The sequence below is a fragment of the Choloepus didactylus genome, chromosome 2, assembly GCF_015220235.1.
Source record: "Choloepus didactylus isolate mChoDid1 chromosome 2, mChoDid1.pri, whole genome shotgun sequence".
Lineage (NCBI taxonomy): Eukaryota > Metazoa > Chordata > Mammalia > Pilosa > Megalonychidae > Choloepus > Choloepus didactylus.
The window spans coordinates 62,868,228-62,889,592 of NC_051308.1; the positions used below are offsets into that span (position 1 = coordinate 62,868,228).

Consider the following 21,365-nt stretch of genomic DNA (forward strand, 5'->3'; position numbering starts at 1 on the left):
TGTTTTTATTTTTAGCACATATGTCAGTTGAATGCAACAAATAAAAATAAGTCATGAAAAGGTAAAAATCAAGTAAGTAACTTTATCCTAGAATACCAAAACTTAACCTCATTACTTTGTTTGGATTGTTCCCTAAATGTTTCGAGTTGAAAATGTGCTGTGCTGCCTCTTAAAAAAGACAGTGTTTAAAGTTAATTTCAACCATGTGTTTTTAACATAAAGTTAAATATGTTTGCATCAAATAAATGTTTATTAATGGAAGCTATTTATCATACAAGAAACAGCAAAGGTAAGTCATCATACAAAGATGTACACTAGAGGTGACAGATGTAAAAGTGCATGCAGAGTTTTCTGTTTAAAAAAGAATAAACAATAATACTAACATTACTGGGTTTTGATCCCTAAACTCTTAAATGAGTGATAGCTTTTCTTTGAATTTACAATTGAAAAATGTCACTAACAGATAGGACTAATACACATTAGCAAGCAGGTGAAATGAATGTTTTTGGACTTTATTTTACAACTACTTGTGCTTGACAAATGTGTGGGATTCCTTTTCAATAATAATTTTCTTCAAATATGGGGTGGGCATATTACAGTCATGTTGCTCTAGTTTATACATGGTTTATCTAACTGCATTTTAGACCACATAATTTTAAGTCTTCATTTTTGTTAGACACCATAAAGAACAGAAGTTTTTTTGCTGACATTCAGTAAATGACATTTAAGTCTCTCTCTGGTTGTTTTTTGTTTGTTTGTTTTTTGTTTGTTTGCTTTTTTTTGGCTGAATAGATTTCTAAATGTATGATTATCATAACCTAATATTGTCTTTGTCTTCACTGCAGTGGATTTCCGATCAAACTTTTCCCCTTCTTTTAATACTTTAGGGAATTTTCAAACGTCGGGATGTTTGGCTGTAATGCCCCAAGATTTGTTCTCCCTGAAAAAAATCATAGTGACAATTTATTAACTACAGAGCAACTTGGCTTTTAGGGGTCTGCAATTTCTATTTAGATTTACAAATATCCATTTGTGCTCAATAGACCTAACATTAACCTTAATCATATTTAGGATTATTTTTCATGCAATTACTTTATCTGCTAATTATCTTTTTTATTCTAAAAATCAGACTGAGTCAAATCAGTGGGGCATTACTTTTACTATAAGCAGATATATTTTAAAGGTAATATAGTTTGAATTACATTGCAAATGCAATGCAGTGTGTACATTTAATATGAATCAGAAGTTTGGAAACCTAAAAACTATTTGTATGTTTGATTTTAAAAGATTCTGAATTACCATTGTAATGATTTTTACATAAAGATATTGGAATCATACTAGTATATTAAATCTTAAGTAAAACTGATGGGAAATAAAACTCCTTAGATTCAAAATGGTTTATTCACACAAATTTAATAGGATATATCACAATTGTTTGGTCCATAAATATTTAGGGGAGATAGTTTCTATACAATGCATTTATCAATAAACAAAGAAACATGGACAATTTTGCTAGACCACTTACTGTACTATAAACACGAAGCTCAATATATAAGGTTATTGAATTTATCAACTATATTCGAAAGAGTGCACAACTGCTTTCTATGACATGTTTGTCCCCTCTAACAGGATACACCATAAGAAGAGTTTCAGAAATAAGAGGTAAAACAGTACAAAACTAGTGAGGTGTCAAAAGGGTTTAAAACAGTTAATTTAACAAACAACACATATATCCTGATTTTTCACAAACTTACTTCCAAGTTATATCATAAGGCACATAGGAAAACTGAGTTATAATTAGTCTACTTAATAAAGTAGATCTATAGTACCATATATTGTTCTGTCAAAGAACAAAATTTATAAGTATCAATATTTTACCTGTAAAAGTGTATTAATAAGATCTCAGCCTTACCAAGGTTGTTTGGTCTGGTTAGTGGTAAATGCCCAAAATGTACTAGAAATATGAAAAGTCAAGATTTAAGCTCCATATAAGATGATAACCACACTTGCTAAATATATAATGGCAATCACACCTTTCTTCTGTTACAGTGTTAACTTCTCTTCCATCATCTTTTTTTAAAAAATAAGCTACTTTCTGTGCTAATTTTCTAAAGACCCTGAGCAAAAGTTACAATAATGCACTTTAATATGGGCAGTGAACTGTCAATATGTAACCACACATTTATACAGCCAGAAGGACACCTTAAAATCTATTACATAGCCACTTCGACCACCAGAGGAGATTTAAGGGGTCCAAAAAGTGGAGAATATGTGCAAAGTTATTCTTAACAATCCACTAAGCAAGACATTTATCTTGACTTCTTTTTTATTTATTTATTTATTTTTTTTAGGAAATCCACAATCTAATTGGTATTGAACTACAACAGAAGCTTATAGATGAACATTCACCACTGCCCAGACCATTAAGATTTTAGCTTAAATTAAAAGAAAAAAAATGCTACTGTAAACTAGGAAATATATTCAGATCAGCATCCACAAGGCTTCTGAGTTTTGTTTTGTTTTTTAATTTTCAGAGACAAATAACTTCAAATCTCTAATGTCAGAAAAGGGTTTGTTTGTTTGTTTTTTTAATTCTGATACATTTATCACCCTGTGCCAAAGAAAAATAAAACAAATCAAAACCAAAGACTTCTCATTATTGGTATTAGTCTACTAAGTTGTTTGGGTTTTTTAAAAAACATTATTATATGTATAGAATACCAGACACAATCTCATGGTACATCTGAAACCAATAAACAGAGCTATTCAATTAAACCTATTTTTCAAACTTCTTAAAAATTATATTTTGCTTATTTCCATTTTCTCAGGTGGAAAGTAATTTAGAAAGAATGGTTTCACAACTATCATTTTTAGCTTTTGGAAGTTAAAATTATAAAATTTCAAATTATATGTGGAATTTTCAGGGCTACACAGGGAGATCAATTATATTTCAAATGTTGAAAAGCAAAAACTAAATAAAAATTTTGTGGATTGTGCATCCCTAAGAGAAGGAAAAGTCACATTCCTGGAACAGATTTATCACCTAATCAATCATAAATATTTAAAATTGGTATAGTTAATGCTTTTATTTAATCATATTCCTTGTATGAATTGACCAAAACATTTTTTTCAATTAAAAAAAAATAATCTGAAGCTTGCAAAATTTCACAAGCATGCACACAGTGCAAGATTTTAAAAATAACTGGTTAATTATCTGATTCTTTATTAATCTAATAATTTGGGAATATTATTATTTACCCATAATACTACCAATCTTTTTTTTTCTTTGAGATTCTGGAAATAAGTAACGTACAATTTTAAGAGGCACTTATTAGAATGATTCAAAACCTCCCTTTACCGACTGAAAGACCTAATTAATAAAGAAAAAAAATCCAAATACAGTTTGTAGACAAAATATGTTCACTTAAAGAAGACAATACTGTGAATTCATTTGCCAAGTGGCTGCAGATGCTACACACCAAGCTGTTGTTTTTATTTCCCAAATATTTTGTGGGTTAAAAAAAAAAAAGTCTTGTAAATAATAAAATAATAATAATTAGAATAAGACGAACAAGAGGAAGAATTAAAAAAAAAAAAAATCCAATGTTAGAAAAGGTTCGTTAAGGTAGTTTGTGAGGGGCTTCCGGATTCGTGGCTGTCCATGTTAGAGGTCACGGCTGTCACTACAGTGATAGTGGGATTGGTCAGGTCTGTTAAAGTGGTCGCAGTGCCGGGTGGAGTGAGAGCGCCGCTGTCTGCTGAGGGCGGGGCCGGAAGCGACGTGCCATCAGCTTTATCAACACCCCCATTCTCCTGCCGCAAAAGGTTCCTTCTGAATTTGGCTCGTGCGTTTTGGAACCAAACCTGCAAACCAATCCCAATTGATTTCTTTACCGATGTTTATTTTTATATTCTTTTTTCTTTCTTTCTTTCTTTTTTTCTTTTCTTTTTTTTTTTTTTTTTTTTGGCTGTATGTTTCTCCTTTTAAATGTAATTGTTTATTTTCTTTGGAAGGGGTATTTTTTTTTTTCCTTTGGCTTTCTTTTAAAAGGGTCAGATTAATTCAAATAATGCTATAGATTTGTTCTCTCTCAGCTGCAGCATTTACTTCCCCAGTATTAACCAGTGCCACCTTGGACAACTGATGCTTAAGTGGAAATACGATGGAAATAAAGGAACAGAGATAAAGGGTGAAAAATAACCCTGCTTCCTGAATTGTCTTTAAAGAATGGGGAGTGGCAGTGTCGTTGAAAATATCGCAAAGTAAGAATCACTCATATGAAATGAACATCATCGAAACAGACTCCAGGATGTCCAGGAGTCTGACGTGGGGAAAGTACTCTTCCATAGGAACAACTCTTCCAGGGCCACAAACCCCAGGCAGCCGAGATTGGTTGGCAGAATTAAAAATACTTGCTATTTGTTGCTGAGAAGTGGGAGAGGCTCACAGATGACCCACAGCAACCCACTGTAATTTCATTAGTTGTATCTTCCTATAGAGACACCACAATGAGTTTAGGGAGCAACCAGGCAGCAGAGCTAACTCCCGCTAGAGTTTTTAAATATGGTTTGTTAAGATGGGAAAACCCTTGCTCCAGCTGGTTGCTGAGACACTAATTATACTTCTGGTTTTGGGGGCATTGTAAAAAGAGGTCGACCTGAATTTGGAAGGTCATAACATGTGAGTGAGACTGCCAAGAGTTTGCTGAAGTAAGACGGCACCAGCAGGTTCCACTCCTCCCCAAGTCTGTGCACTGAGCCTAAAGAGGATGGAAATGCCTAGAGCCAGGGCTTACGGAAATATCTGCATTTGCTGTGAGGCAGGCTGTCCTGGCTTTGGTGCATCCCTCTCCCTATCTGTAGGGAGAATGTGGCTGCATTTTAAAAGACCCTGGGTCTCTCTTTGGGTACCCTCCATCAAGCCCCCACAAAATCTCAGGTATACCCTCTGGGGAGATAATTAAAATAAACTAATGAGAAGCTGTACGGGAAATATCCACGTCACTCTAAAGAGGGAAGAGAACTGTTTTTATTGGCAAGGGAAAGGGAGATGTATGCACAGCCAGTGATGGAGGTTTCTTACCTGCAAAACTCTTTTGGTCAGGCCTGTTTTCTGGGCAAGCTGCTTGAGATCCTTGGCATCTGGGTTGTGGTTGATGGCAAAGTATGATTTCATGGTCCGGAGCTGGTGGTGCTTGAAGGAGGTGCGCATGCGCTTGGTCTTTTGCGACGGTGGGTAAGGCTGCTGGTCCCGGTCCAGATGGTCTGCCTCGTTCTCATTACAACCTGTTGTGGTAACAGTGAACAAACAACTGCTCAGTGGAAACTCCTGTGTTAGCTGAACTCATGACCTGCTGGATGATACTGAAATGATAATACAGCAACAGTGAAAAAGGTTGTCGACTCAATTATGAGCAATAACTAGACAAAATGAGGTTAACTGCCAAAATCAGCAAAGCTAGCCTGTTAGTGTGGACACAACTGAAGTTTATGTAATAGAAAAATATTAGCTAAATCATCTCTTTTGCGGAATGGTTGTTAGAAAAACTTGGGGAGATGAATAAAACATAAGTACTAAAGTGTGAGAGAGACCTCCAAGAGAGGAAAAAAAGAAAGGCCTTTTCTTATATATTTATGTATATCAACTCCCTCCCTCACACAGTTTTAGAAACTCCACATTTTATCATTTGTGGAATGAGATGTACTATTTGAAGGCATTGGGTTTTTATTTTGGGGAATGTGAAAAACTGCAGTTTTTGAGATCTCTCAAATCTCAATGTTTCTGAGAGACCACCAACTAAGGAAGAATCAAAGTCAGCTCCAATTTTTAGCCTTTTCTGATATTCCAAGAGCCTTCTTCCTCAGGAAAAAAGTTAGACAATAACCGAAGGAAGGGGAGATTTCATCCATCTCCTCTCTCCCATCCCACTTTGGATCTTTAAAAAGAAGTTTTCAGAGTTTATTTCTAAATTCTGGAGAAGTTAGGAAATACAAGTTTGCAGATTTCTTATCAAATCATAAGAATATTATTTTTAATGGCCTTTAGCTATACTGGTTAACATAGAGCTATACCAGGAAGAAAATATTTTCCCTTGGTATTATTTTAATAAATATTTCTGAAAGAAAATGAGCCCAGACTTTTCATTTGGTTCATGCCTGAAGCAGTCCCCACAGCTCACAGTTCAGAGACAATGATGATGCTTATGCCTAGGCTCAGATCTTGGCCCCTTTTGCTCTAGATGTGTGTGAGCAAGATGCAAGCTATGCCCCTAGTTGGCCTGGCAGAGAGGGGTGGCATCTTCTCTCCCCTTGCAAAGCCCCCCTCAGCACTGGGGAGCATAACAACCCAGCCTTTGAAATCAGTCTGAAAGTCATTATCCCCAGGATGTAAAGCTGCACATTTAAAAGGTCATTTCCAATAACCTACTGGCTCTGCATGGAAACATGATTTACAAAATGAAAACATTTTGCTAAATATTTACTGATTCAGCCAACTTCACAATTTAAAGGGCATGACAATTTTCTCTTAAACTCCTTACTGCAGATATTTATCTGATGTTTATTCAGATTTGATCAACCTGCATTTCAATGCATTATAATAGAATATCTAAAGTCAACCTGATCATATCATCCTGGGAGGGGGGCGGGGAAGAAACGTGAATCTTGAAAAAAAGTGAAATATCTTTTAATATTAGCTCTTCAATTCTGTTTACTAAAAGATTATCTGTCTAATATGCTCTGGTTAGAACTACTTTTTTTTAAATGTTTTTAGTATATCAGTATATATACCAAAGCATAACAGTCTTACAGTCATCAGTCAAGAGGTCAGCTGCATTACAAAACACATTTAACAAGAAATTCTCTCAAATGCAATACGAATAGGCATGAATTAATGTCTCCTTTGTTTATAGTTCTGTAAGAGACATAAATAGGAGAGCACACTTGGCAAAAGAACAGGTGAGTTCATTGAGGGAAAGGAGTATGTCATATTCTCTTTTGACTCTCCAGAGCCTAACACAGAGCCAGAAATTCATCAGGCATTCAATCAATATTTTTGAACCTTTGTTCATCAATAAAATTGCAAGTAAATATTAATATAAAATCAAATCAACTTGAAATGGAACCCAAGTCAGATATATACATTAAAATGTTGAACACAAATTTCTTAAATCCCATCAGAAAGGGTAACATACACCCAGAGATAAAACAGAGAATATATGTTTACATTTTATCCTATTTCAGCCTGGTGAGGATTTGTCAAGTTCAAATATTCTACAGAATTGCACTTTCATATCCTCAAATGGATAGAACAGCATCTTATGACCTACTATAAAACTATACTTATCTCCAGTAAACCGAGCCGTGTTTCTCAACCAGATTATAAATATACCCACAGAAAATAGTCAGAAAGGCACACCTCAGTCATTGGAGGTGTCTTCATATAAGACTTCATTCCTATCAAATGTGAGGAATATGTAATTTTTCCTGAACAGTACGTCAAATTGAATATTACACTTGGGATAGAAGACTTATCTTGGTGTTTAAATAATGTCCTCTGCCATTTTCCCTGAAAGGTAATATTTCTCAGAAATCAATATGATTCCTAACCGAGCTATATGATCATAAGTCTTTAAAACAAAGTTTATGAAAAACCATTACAGTAAGGTTTGGTACTCTCTGAATATGCAGTCTATAGTCATTATTTTTGATCAGAAACTCAGCAGAACAGTTTAGGGCACTAAACAAATCATGGGGCTTGTTTCCACATAGAATACAATTCAATATGTAAGAAGATAGGTGAGGTTAGCTCCTTATTTAATAGATAGTACCATATATGATTTTTCTGTGACTTTGCTATAATTTATAGAATGCAACTTATAAAACAATCTATTTCTTCTGCAGAGTAGCTCAATGTATTATCCTAAATTGCTTATGTATAACTACCAACAGGTTACATAAACTTGCAAATGATTGTGCTTCCCCAGGGCCTACTTCTGAAGCTCTAGATTTTTTTTTCCTGAGTTATGAGTTGAAATAACTCTCTTAAAACTGTCTTAAACATTCACCTGTAAGTACACATCCAGCCATATAAAGTTAATGAGAAGATCTATCCTAAAGAGGCTTTCTGTTGCGAAAGTGTGTAACCTTCTGTGAGCTAACTAATCCCTGGGAGACCACTAGGGGTCAGTACCAGGCTTACTGAACAGCTACCAGCAGCCTTAGAAGTTTGGATGAGAAGGAAGAACCTAAGAAAGGGTGATTTTGAAAAATGAGAAAAATGTATTCTCCAAAGTAATGCTGAATTACTTAAATAAGAGCTGTCTCTCATAAAACCAAATCTTCCCACCCCTGGAAGGCTTTATTTCAATCTAGGATTCCAGATAAACTTCCCACGCCTCTTTCTAAAATATTGCACAAAGAAGTATAAACTAAATTATGAATATTCTCATTAAAAGACATTTGCTCTGTATCAAATATTAACTAACCTTTGCAAAATTTCACATCATCTCTGACAGTCTTTTAAATCATAAACATGTTTTGTGTACATATTTGAAAAATATCAGAATGTAAATTATATTTGTTTTATTAGTATCAATATTACCCCTTATGAAACCAGCTTATGTTTAAAGAGGGATTGTAATATAAGATCCAAAGAAAGCTGAAGTAATGAGCTAAAGTATGTTTTTAATTTGCTGAAGGATTTCTTTCTCTTGTTTGTAACAAACTGGCATTAGATTCCCAAACACTTTTTTAAATTGTGTATCTATTTCTGGTAAGGCATCTTTAAACCAGTAGCTCTAGATTATTTTCACCTGATCTTCAAATATATTTTACTAGTATCTCTGGGGAAAATCAGAAAGGATGAGGTATTTGTTAATTAAGAAGTATCACCTCTGAAGTGGTGTGATGTACAAACTTTTCCTGTTAGGGAGACTACAGCAACATTTTCCTCCTTGGTGAACTAGGGGGCAACAACTTTCTCAATAGCCTTGTAGCAGCACCAATTCACAAACTAAAGATTTAAGTGACTGGGGAAGAGATTTTCATTCCTCTTGAGAAATTTGTACTCTCTAGTTCTCTTCGGAGAAGTAGGAGAAACTAAGTTCTACTGTCCTTAAAGCTCCCCGGATCTTTCTCATATAAAGATCCAAGGAAAAATCAAATTCAGCTGATTAGATTAAACAGACAAGCTAAAGGCCAGGCTTGCTGCTAGTTGTCTAGAAATCTCCACCTCTTCCTGGATATTCTCGGGGCTGCAGGATTTCCTCGCTTCAAAAGACTCGCCTAGTTGTGTGAGAATCAGTCCGGGTCAGTCTCTCTCTCTCTCTCTCTCTTTCTCTCTTTCTCTCTTTCTCTCTCTCTCTCTCTTTCTAATTAGGACCCTGGTGAGTGACTCGAGATTCCGATGTCATCTTCTATTAATAAAAAACAATTACTGCCCTGCCTGTCTTGCCCAGGGGACTACACATCAAAAAAGATAAAGTAAGCGCACTGGGTAAAGTGGCCCCAAACCAAAACCCTGCCCGAGTGCAGCAGAAGCAAAGGCAGAGACGTGTCCCGCGGCGGGAGGTTGGCAAAACCCGGACTATGCCCGCTGCCCTTAAACAAACAGATCCTGGTGGGGTCTATAGTGAGATGGTGCGTCCTTTTCCCTCCGTCTAGCGTCCCTGGCACGAACCCTATGCAGCCCAACTGGACTCCCCAGGACACAGCCATTGCGCCTGTTGAGAACAGATTCGTCCTCTTCAGCTACATCTGCTGAGAACTCTTGGAGGGAGCCAAGGAGAAGGACACGGTGTGGCTTCCCGCTGAAAACTCACAGCAGAACTCTTAGTTACAACTCATTCAAATTGGCTGTGTGACCTCAGGCCAACCACCTATCTGGCTGGGCCCCATTCCTTCACCTTTGGGCAACAACTGAATGCCAGGCACCATACAAAGCCCTTGGGATGGGAAGAGAAAATCTGTGCTCTAGGATGTGCACATTTTGCTGGGCACCTGGGACGCTCATGGGGTTGCCACAGTGAGATTCTGAAGGTCCCTTCCCCCAGAATGGTCTCCCATTGTCAGAGTTTCCTGCTTACTGGGATTTCCAGCCAAAGCAGCTAAGCTAGTCCCTAGGCTCCCCCAAAAGTTAGCCAGGACTTTCTGGACCACTCGCCTAGCAACTGGGACTCAAAAGAAGAGCTTCTATCCTGCTCAGAGTTAGATTAAGGTCCACAGGGTCCATCACCATCCTCATTTTTACTCACTCTTTGTACGAGATATATCAGCAGGTTGGGGAGGGGGTGGCAGGCTACCAATAATGGGAAATTGATGCATGAATGAGAGAGATTGGTAAATGATGGTGCACCTTCAAAGCAAGGAAGAAGGTGTGCTCTCTGCCCCATTGCCTGAATTTTGTTTCTAATTAAAAGGGAAGGCTGGTGGAGGACAGAAGAGCAGCCTGAGCCACCAGGAAGCTTCCTCAGTGGGCCTGATCTGGAGGTTCTCCCCATCTGCCTGGGATCTGGAAGTCTGGATGCTCTATCACACAGGAAACAAGCTGGCTGGATGAGTACCCTGACCTCCGGAAGGCACAACTGCAAAGAGTGACTCCCATCCCTAAAGCCGCCTTTCTCCAAGATCGAGGATTCAGTTTTTGAACACTATTGCCAACTATGTTCCTGATTAAATCTGGGCTGGTGACCACAGCCTCTGCTCCCTCTGAAGACTTTTTTCTTGACTGTTTAGGAAAACCTCCTCCAGGATCTATAATTTGGCATCCACAAAGGAATTGCCCTGGGGCTGTTTTGCTCCAACTGGGAGCCAGAAACTAATGGGCTCATTAACTAATGGGCAACAAGGATTTGGCTCTGCCTGTTTGGGGGAAGTTACCGCAGGCCAATGGTTATGGATGTGTTTTTTACCACGACCTGAATAAAGGTCTCTCTCTTTCTCTCTCTACCCCTCCCTCTAACCTTTTTTTCCTAGCGAGAGGGAGTTGCGGTGAGAAAAAGGGAATATGGCGCTCTCTTGCAGCCAGATCTTAGGCGAGGGAAGGAACTCTACAAGGATGCTCCTCTGGGAGCTGCAGGCCCGGACTGAGCACCAGGTGGGGGTAGGGGCCCACCTGAGTTGTAATTGACGATATCCACTCCCAGCGCCGGGCTTTTCCGCTTCCGGGGCCGCCCTTTCTGCACGGTGCCGGTGCCATTGAAATAAGGCAGGGCCAAACCGCCGCTCTTGGCTGCCAGCTCGGTGTAGCTCAGTTGCGGGGGATACTCCCCTTGCAAGAGGGTCTCGAAGTGGGCGCGGCAATACACCAGGCTGTCCTTCATACCGAAATGGTCGCCCGTGGTGAGGGTCTTGTTGCAGGTGGAGCAGGTGAAGCAGCTCAGGTGGTAGACAGAGTCGCGGGCGCGCATGACCATCTCCGAGGCGGAGATGCCAAGGTGGCAGCGGGCACACCTCTGCACAGAGAACCTTCTGGAAGGAAACAGCCGAGTCAGGGCACTGGTTGAGGCAAGGTAGAGCCATCTCCCACCCCGGAGCCTGGGGCTGGGTCTGGTCTGCAGCGGCCCTAGACTGAGACAGGGCGGGCTCCGGAAGGCAGGAGTCTGGGCCCACTTTGACCTTGGTTTTATTTGCTTATTGACTTGTTCTCGTGAACCTAGACAAAGAACCCTTGCATTAAAGTCAGAAAATAGGATAACTGAGCCTCAGTTGTCTTCTCTGTAAAGTGGGGAAAATTGAATTTTAAACAAAAACAACCAAAAAACCTGCCCTAGTTAACTCATGGCGCTGTGGAAAAATCGATATTAAATTGCAATGTCAAATGAAAACTCTTCATCGATTACAAAACATTCTCCGTGTTAAGGGTGGTATTATTGTTCCTGGATATGTGAATGCGTGAAAGCATTCAGAAAGGCACAGACCCGGAAAACGACAATTTAGCAAAGGAAAGCTTATTCTTTTTTAGCCGTCTCCCTCTGTCTCACTCGGGCTGAGAGCCGAGCTAGGTCACCTACACATAGTTTTCTGGCTCCCAATCCAGAGACACAAATGGGAAGACTCAATAAACACCCCCACCTCTGAGTTTTCTTCCAATCTGGCAGGCACCGTCCTTAACCGAACAGTACTAAGTGGCTTGGGTTTCGGCAATGGCGTTTATTCCTGATCAAGATCATTTACAAGCTCTCCCGCCACCCGCGCGAAAACTATAACACCTTGTTGCTGCTTCCCGGGCTACTGGTTCAGTTCGGAGGCTCGCATCTTGTCCAGTTCGTAGGAAGCGGAAATAAACAGCTTAAGTCTCCAGTGACAGAGGACATTTAGTCCTCCCCGGATTTCCTCAGGTTCCCCCAACCGAGTTTCGAAATACCGGGAGCGCGTGGCATTCACTGAGAACGCTCTCGACCTCGGGTGTTTCTCCTACGCAGCCTCAGCACCCTTCCAAAAGGGTTGCGCCTTTAAGGCATCTGCAGAGGCCCGGTAGACTTTCCTGGATCAGGGCTGTTAACCGTACCCCGAAGGGGAGAAAGGCGGGGCGAAGGGAGGCTCCCGGACTCGGGCAGGTGGCCCGCCAGGTGTGCCGGATCGTGACGGGTAGAGGCGGGAGTACCTGTAGTAATCCTCCTTGCAGTAAATGCTACCGTCCTTGGCGAAGCAGGTGAGCTCAGACTCGAGGGCCAGCTTACATTCACAGCACTTCAGGCACCTCAGGTGCCACTGTTTGTCGACGGCCAGCAGGTAGTACCTGTCCGAGATCTTGCCCCCGCAGCCAGCGCACAGGGCGGGCTTCTCGGGGCTCAAAGGGGGCATGCCCTGCAAGGCAAGCACACACCACGGCTTAGGAGGACAAGAGACAATTCAGAATACCGGGTACTGCCCGGCAAGCGAGCCCAGGGCATACAGGGAACGCGGCGGGGGTCGGGGGCCACAGCGCAAAAGCCAGAAGTCTGGTAAACGTTTGATGTTTCTTGCTCTGCGGCTCACTCCCTTTCTGCTACGTAAGTCTGAACTGTTGTTCACGTCCAAGCTCAACTCTTAACCTAAGGACCTCTCGGTCATCCAGGACCTCTCTCAAAAAGAACTGGGAAAGCGTTAACTATAGTTTGGTGGGAGTTCCCGAAGGCTGAAAATAAATGAATAAATAAAATATGGCTTTCCATGCAAACAAAATAAAAGAACGAAAATTGTTACTGGAAAGGAAAGGAGATTTCAATAAGCAGAGATTGTTTTAAAAACCAAAAGTATTACAATTCTCTCTAAATTTTTATAGGCAGTGTTGAAACTAAAAGGACGAGGGAGTTTATTATCTCTTTGCTCATAATTTAGTGGGCTATATCGGCAGATCCTGGAGTTCCTTAATTTTCAAGGATATTGGTTTTGTTCCCAGTAAGAGTGTAAAATGGTTGTTCCCAGGAAGGGTCATTATCCGGACCCTTCTACACAGTATCTCTTGAGTTGGCATCAACATACCCTTGAGATCTTTGTCCTGGAAATCTGTTTAGTCAAGCTTCCCGCCTAAGTCTCTACCGGCGCGGCCGAGGATGGGCAAACCTTAACGTGGCAGAGCCCTGCCCCTTCGGGAAATTCGGGTTTATGTTGTTGCTTTTTGGTTTTAAACAGGATAGCCACAAAAGGCAAAAAGAAGTTAACCGCTGGACATTTCCCTCAAGGCAAGCAGAAATGGGTTGGACTGCCCCCACGAAACTTTGGCGGGCCTGGAAAAGTAAAGTTTCGCCCTTAGCTCCGACCGGGAGCCGCACTGAAATTACGGTGAATGTCGACACATCCACCAACTATAGTGGCTCTTTGGCCATACTACAATACACCGCTGACCCTGCTAGAGCGGTCGCCCCAGCTAACGCTACAATTTTTGAGCTACAATTCCCGATGTGATGCCAAAGAATCTACATCTCTCTGCTGGGCTGAAATCATTTCCGGAGACTTGTAGTTTTTCCCCCGTCCAGTTCGTAAGTGGCAAGGAAAGCCCTTAGGTTACTAATTGGTTTTCTTTATGAAGCGGACAGGGCTTTTGTTATCATGAAAAGTAGTAACAATGGTAGATGATTACATCCTTTAAGGATTAGAGAGAGAGTTCTTGCGCTTGGGCCGGGCGCCGCGCTTCTCTGGATTTTTTATTTGATTTTGCCTTACGCACACACGCGCCGGGCTCCGGAGCTGAACGCAGCCCTGTCTAGCTAGAGGGGCTGAGTTGGGCTGTCAGAGATCCCAAGAATCGCTGCTTTGGGGGGTGCCGAGCACCGAGCGTCCGGATAATTGGAGGTGGCCCCATCGCGCCCGAGTCCATCCCGAAGGTCCAATCATCAGGCTAAGAGACAAGGGCCGCCTGAGCTCCAGCTTAGCCCAGAAGCCTGGACCGCTCGCCGTCCGCCCATGGCCCGCGCCCGGCTCGCCCTCGGAGCAGCCAATCCTCTTCGGGAGGCGCCCAGGAGTTAAGGGGGACAGAGGAGACCGGAGTTTGGGGTCTGCAGAAGAGGACGCCCCCTTCCTCCCTCTTCCGGATCGCCCCGCTCTCTCTGGAACAGCTGTGGCGTAGAGTAGCGAGCTCGAGGTCTCAGAACCAGAGATATTTCGAGTCAGAAAGGGGGCCGTTTCTTAGCCTCGCAGACCTAAGCGGACAGGAGTAAAGCCACCCGCCAGGACAGGAGGAAACCCACCCATCCCTACACGAAGCGCTTCGCAACCCCTGCAGACCAGGAAACCCCGGCTCAGCTTAACTGTGCGCGGGAGCGCCGGACTCCCGCCGCCGCAGAGCCCTTCCTTACCGCGTCGCGGCCGTTGAGCTGGGAGCCTTTGGCCAAGCGGGCCTCGGTTTTGGATCTGCGCTCCATCTCCTCCATGATGCCTTGGATGTGGCCTCCGGAGATCCCATGGAAAAGCATGGCTGGGGGGCGAAAAGGACACGAGTTGTCTTCTGCTCGACACCCCACTATTTCCATATACACACGCCCGGAACTCTCAGCTCATCCGAGTGAAGAGCAGAAGGACACTGCAAAGGGCTGCGCGGTGTAGTATCACGGAGACTTTCGGGGACAGAGGGCAAGAGGGAGAGAGAAAGGGGAGAAGAAAGAGACAGAATGGAAATCGGGTTGTTAAAAAAAAAAAAAAAAAAAAAAAAAAGCCCTAGCGGCTCCCAGAAGGAGATGTGCAGAAAACAAACACGGGCGGAGGGAAGAGGCGATAAAGGCGAATCTCACTGCTCTGAGAGATCGGGTTACTAATGGGAAACAACTGCAGCGAAGGGAAGAAAACAAAATCTGGTGAAGAAAGAAAATAGATTTGGGCACAAAGAAAGAAAAAGAAGTGCTATTTCCAGCGGTCCCTGGCTGCTTGCAAGTTCCCAGTGCCTGTAGGTTGGGTTGGGGACTGCTCCTGCCGGAGCTGTGTCCAATTTGTTAAGAGACTAAAGCCAGCCCATTTTTGATAATTTAGTAGGAGGAGTTCTCTCCCTGGAGCTGCCACGGATTTTTATTCAGACAACAAAGACCTGTCATACTCCTCTCAACCCCCTGGTGATGGGCAAGCGGGGACAAACATTATAAAGGGGAGGGGGTAGGAGAGACGCGGGAGGGAGGAGAGGACATTTACGGTCCCCCAACACACACACACACATACACAACCACATATCCTTCAGAGAGTTGCCAGTGGTCACGTTTTAAAGGGGGAAAAGGAGCCCTTATTATCCCCACCCTGGAGCAGAGGGCAGAGAGCAGGCCTCCCTGGCCCAAGTTCAAGACCAAAACCTGGGCTTAGGGCACACAGACTGTCAACTCCAAACTTTGGGTCTCCTCCTCCTGGACTCCAGCCGGCCCAGACTCTCACCCCAAATAAGTAAATATTGGGCAGAAATTCAAGCACTTCACTGAGTTCAAAATAATGCTCATTCCTGCTCCTCCCTGTCTCCTCCTCCCCAACTCCCTTTTTAGGAGCAGCTGTCTGCTGGTACATCTCTTCACCTCATCTCCCCCTTGGGCCCGGGACCCTGGCAGACGCTGGAGCGTCCCCCAAAGTGGAAAGCCTACTTGGAAACTTAGGTTTCTCGAGATTACTTTTGGCAAAAAGATTGATGTTTTGTGTTTGTTTTTTTTTTTTTTCGTTTGTTTTTGTTTGTCTGTTTTGTTTTTTGACACAGGAAGCCTGGGTAAGCAGCTACTCCTTGGCCATAGGCTGATTTATTTTCTCACTCAATTCAGATTTGAAGAAAAAGTGCCACCGATTCTAGAATCCTGATTGAAACTTGTCCACGTGGTCAGTGGCTATGGTAGTCCCCTGAGCTTGTCGCCTGCCCCGCTGCACTAGGCAGCTCCCCTTTGCCTGCTGTTCCTACTGCCCTTAAGGATAGGGGACTTGTAACACTGGGTGCACTGCACACTTAGGAGGGTGTGAAAGGGGCTCCTTGCTGTGGAGGAGGGGAAGGTGAGAGCTGACAAGCAGAATGGCAGACATGTGCCTCACAAGAGGCCGGATTGTTCTGTCGCCCTGTGTTCCCGTTAGTGGCGGCTCCTCCCCGGGCCCATTAAAAACTGTCCACAATACTCTGATATTGTCGATTCATTCAAACGGCCAGAGGCCTCCTAGGGGACCCCAGACAGGGCGCTAGGCAGGAACCAACCCAGCTTTAGCCAGCGAGATGAGGAAGCCAGCGTTCTCCGCTCCTTCCTCCTTCTTTCCTGTTTCCCGCCACTCCCCTCCTGGCTTTTTCTGGAACAGCGGTGCCTGTGTCCTGATACATCCTGATACCTCAGACAAACTTCCCTCCGCCCGGGGGAGCCCAACATGGAACTGTAGCCAAATCCAGAAGGATGAATTGAGGGAAGAAGCAAGAAAAGGGGGGAGGGAAAGAAGAAGGAAGCAAGGGAGGGAATAAGGATGAGCGGAAGGAAAGAAGGAAATGAAACGGAGAAGGAAGAAAGAAAGGAAGAGAGAAAGGGAGGGAGGGAGGAGGGGCAGGAAAAAAGGAAGGGAGGAAGGAATGGAGGGAATGAGGAAGCCACCCTCCGTGCAGCAGCCTGACTTCCCATCCCAAAGAAATGCCCTCTGAAGGAAACCCAAGACCCCACCACTTCAACCTCACTTTTTTCTCAGGGTAGAAAATAATGTTATTTGCAGACTGGATGCTGTTACGGTCCTCCGGGTGCCAGAATACAGCTCATAAAACACAATTTCACACAAAAACGAAGCCAATCAAGTGAACTAAGCTGGAGACACCCCTCTCCCTTGGCAGCCCAACCAGACAGCAGGGCTGCTATTTACTGTAAGTAATGTAATTAGTCCTTTTGGATGGAAATCAATGAGCTTTTCAAACCCACGCACCCACACCACACACACACCCTGAGGAGGGTCTGGGGGCTAGCCGGCCCTTTCAGAGACAACAGATCCTCTCACAAAGGGGCAGATTGCCTTCACACAAGTCAGCAGTAAATGAACGCAGAGCCCCGAGCAGGAGGGGGAAGAGAAAGAGGATGGGTCTCAGAGAAGAACATCAATTAACCCAAGGAAGCTCCAAGGAAAAAGTAAACATGGGCCCTCATTCCAGGGATCTGCTTTGTATAGTTATTGTGCTGAAACTTACAAACACACACACAAACGGAGGTGTTTGGAATTGGGTTTGACTGTTGGATTTTTGTCCCCCCTCAGCAAGAACACCAAAAACCCTAGAGCGTAATTCCCTTCTTGCAGGAGATGAAACTTTGGAGACTCTTCATGAAGAAAAAGTGTAACAAACAAATTAAGAAAAAGTAAGAGCTTTGTGAAGAGTCTCCAAGGAAACCAACCATGGAAGTCCTGTGATCCCTCAAATCATTCATTCATTCCTTCATCTATTCAACACATCTGTTTATTATCTATCAAGAAGTATAGGCAGGGCAGAACACCTTCTGCAATTGGTTTCCATATTGAATCCTTAGCTACACCTACTTTCTTATAAAACTCAAGTTATAAGTTCTTGCACCCAGTGGGACCTGCTACTTTCCATAAAGAAGTGAACTTCCAGGATTCTTCCTTTTCAGCAGATGCAGGAATTCTGCAGAAGGCTGGCAGTGCGGCAGAGACACCTGGAGTTTGGAGGTGCTTATCAGTTCTTCAGCAATCATTACCCATCCATCCATTCAGCCCTGCCTCATCTCACAGTTTCTAAAAAGGAAGCCCATTGAAGGGGCAGGGAGCTACCCCAAGAATTGGATGTGTGACCTGGCATGTCCTAACCTTTTTCTCTTGGAGTCCCAAGAGAATGTCTACGTTTCAACAGTTTGCTACCCCCCACTCTCAGAGGATGCACTTTAAATAGGAGAGTGCTTTTGTGGCTCTGCCTCCTTTCATCTATCTGTCCTGTGGAGGAGCTGGAGCCCAGTGGCCAGCAGACACTCTTCCCTCTTCTAGGTTGGGTTGAACAACCTGTGAGTGCTCTATAAAATTTGAAGTGCCCACTTCTAAAGTTCCTGGGACTGAACCCTCACCTTGCTCAATGGGACAGGTGTACTGGGCTCTTCTCCAGTCTTCCACATAGAGGGTCTCCAGTCTCCTCTCTGAACTCAAAGATTCAATTAGAAGCAGTGGAGCAGATCCCTGGCCAGGCATTACCCTCTCTCACAATTGAGCACAGACAACCTACTAAACTCTCTTTCTGCTCAGTCAGCTGACATCCAGCTACTTTTGTCACTTTAGGAAAGTGGCTGGACTCCAGCCAGGCAAGGGAGTTGGAATTGAAGGTTCAGGGTCCTGGAATCCCCAGGAGGGACAGCAAGCAGGACTCTGGCAGGCCCACCTTGGCAAAGGGCCCAGACCCAATCGCACACCCAGAGGAGAGGAGAGGTGAAGTAACGAGATGCATAGCCTTGCCCAGAGGACAAATAAGGCTTTAAAGTTCAAAGACGCAACGCCCAGCAAACCTGCATCTCTTGAGAGCACAGGTGACTCAAGGTCTCTTTTAAACCTGAATTATGTCCCAGTGTTTGCCTTTAAAACGGCAGAGTTTCCTTTCCTTCAGACTCTATTAAGCTGGTTCATGAGCTCTCTTGATCTGAAAGGTGCAGCTCTTGAAGCAGTGACCACTTTTGGCACTATAGTGAGCACCCCAAGACCTCCGGGGAAGTCAGAGGGGTTCTGTGTGCCGGAGCTGTGCTGGGTGGAGGGTGAATGAACGGCGGGGAAAGCCCAGGGCCTTTCTCTTGACAGTGGAGACAGGGATCCTCTGTGTACAAACATCCCCCACCATGAGTTTGCCAGGACCAGAGCTGCGCTGCCGCATGGGCATACTCCTGATTCGGCCCAGCGAAGAGTGGTGTGGGGAGTGGAGTAAATCTTTCGGAACCAGGCTGGAATGGGCCGAGCGAAGCCGAGGGCGCAGGGAATTCGGCTGTGGCCTGGGGTAGAGAGGGCCCGCGACTGCGCCCAGTTACGCGCCTTTGCCCTCCATCCGCCCTGCACGGCTCCGGGGCCAGGACCCTGCTCTTCGGAGCGCTGGATGCCCAAGCACACCCTCTACTCCCGAAAGGCCTCATGCCGGCTGCTTGCTCCTTTCAAACCTCTGTTCTCCAAGGACCCTGAACTCTTCTCCAAGGGGGTGGCTGCTACATCTAGAACGCCAAGCTTCTGAAAACTGAAGCCTGTTCACCTGAGATTTGCCGCACCGCAGGCCCTCAGCTTTCCTAGGAATAAAGGGAGACGTCCCCGTACCGCGTCCGCCGAGATCACTTCCAGAAACGTCTGCACCGGGTTTGGATTGAACAACAAAAAAAATGTGAGTGAAGCCAGTTTCCAGTTAAGCTCTACACGGGAGAGAAACAGTGTTTACTTCACTCCCTCCTCGCCCTTTCTAGTGAGAAGACACCACCACCACCACTCCCCCCGCCCCCCCACCGGCAGCAGCAGCAGCGGCAGCTCCGCGGAGGACAACTCTTGTCTCGGTGGTTCCGTGTCCTCCACCCGGCGCCCCATACCTGGAATCCTGAGGAAACTCAAAAGAATGGCAAAAGAAGGGAAACGCAGGTTCAGGAGACTCTGAACCACACTGTTTATTTTCGAATCTACCAAGAGGGGCTTAATTTTTAAGACAAGCACACACCCTCATCGTCCACCCAACGAAGGCGCGCACACGCGTGTGCTCACACGCGCTCACAATACACACAGCAGTCCAGGAAAAGAGGCAGAGAAAAATGAGAAGGAACCTGGCATACAACTCACCTGCCTCAAGAGTGGTGCCGTTCAGCATTCTTAGAGCAAAAGGAGTTGATTACGCCGAAATCGTGTATGTACTGGCAGAGAAAAGCCGCGCATCAGCCTCTCACTGTGCCCAGGATTCCCCAAGAGCCTCCTCCCGCCCGGTGGGACGCGTCCGAGCCGCCCCTCCCGCCGCCACTTAGGTAAGGACTCGGCTTTCAGCGAAGCCGTTCTCCGAGACGCCCCTGGGGATCCGGGAGGCACCCGCGAACACCGAGCGCAGAAAACTGCTCCAAGGTAACCCCATCGGAATCTTACCTTGAGGTCCAGATGTTGTCCCCCAAAAACCCGGTCCTCCGCGAGGGAGGGCGTGAGGTGGCGACCAGAGGTGCGGGCCAGTTCCCGCTTCTCACTGAGGGTCCCTCTATTAATCCAAATAAATAAAGCGTTGGATGGAAATTAATACCTCTCTCTCTGACTCTATTCGTATTGGAATTGACCTGTATCCTTCACCTCTGACCCACAGCTCCCTCCACCTGTCTTTTATTTTCTGTTTATGCTTCCAAATTGGGAGGGGGAGGAGGAAGTGGTGAGCAGTAGGCACAAACGCTGGTGGGTGCCCAAAGACAAGCTCTGAGTCTACGTTCAGCCCTTCCAGCCTCTCAATAACCAGTGGAGGTGTTAATGGAGGACTCGGCCGTAACCGAACCTCATAAAGCCGAGAGCATCTTGAGGGTTGGGCTCAGCGCGGAGCTGGAGTCCCGCCGCGCGCCCTGGGCTTCCGACCCCCAGCCGGTCTTTGCCTTCCTGGAGCCGGCGCCTAAAGATGCTGCCGCCAGCTGGTGCCTGCATAGACGGTGAATGGGCTGTAACTCCTGCGGGGAGCTGGGCTAAGCCATTGATTGCTCACCCGCCACATCCCCGCCTCCCCCTCCTTGTCCTTCCTTCTCTCTTGGCACTCGGGTGCTGGGCGTCAGGAACAGAGCGCTTTAGGAAGCGGTCTGAGCTCGAGGGCGCTCCAAGAGCTGCATTCACCGTCTGTCCGGTCAGCCGCACACTGAGGGGTGGGATTGGGTGGGTGTCGCATTAATCCTAGGGGAAAAGACCTGGACTCAAACCCTGCGAGACAAGCGTTCCAGCTGAAGCAAGAAGAAAGAACTCCGGGCTCTGGACTCGGCGGGGGCAACATTACCTGC

At 44.7% G+C, this 21,365-nt stretch overlaps 1 protein-coding gene across 4 annotated transcripts; it reads right to left on the reverse strand.

Annotated features, from left to right (window-relative positions):
* Window positions 1-850: 850 nt before the first annotated feature.
* On the reverse strand, window positions 851-20,221 carry LHX9 (LIM homeobox 9). 4 transcript variants are annotated; one of them, XM_037812332.1, is made up of 6 exons: window positions 20,194-20,221; window positions 14,778-14,896; window positions 12,605-12,807; window positions 11,114-11,469; window positions 5,084-5,286; window positions 3,607-3,864 (listed from the first exon to the last, which is right to left on the reverse strand). In XM_037812332.1, exons 1-6 carry the CDS (start codon window positions 20,219-20,221, stop codon window positions 3,607-3,609), a joined length of 1,167 nt encoding a protein of 388 aa, XP_037668260.1. The 4 variants fall into 4 exon arrangements, with proteins under 4 accessions (XP_037668273.1, XP_037668260.1, XP_037668267.1 ...); XM_037812339.1 differs by lacking the exon at window positions 20,194-20,221 and adding an exon at window positions 9,101-9,106 and having other exon boundaries at window positions 14,778-14,894; XM_037812345.1 differs by lacking the exons at window positions 3,607-3,864; window positions 20,194-20,221 and adding an exon at window positions 851-940 and having other exon boundaries at window positions 14,778-14,951.
* Window positions 20,222-21,365: the final 1,144 nt, after the last annotated feature.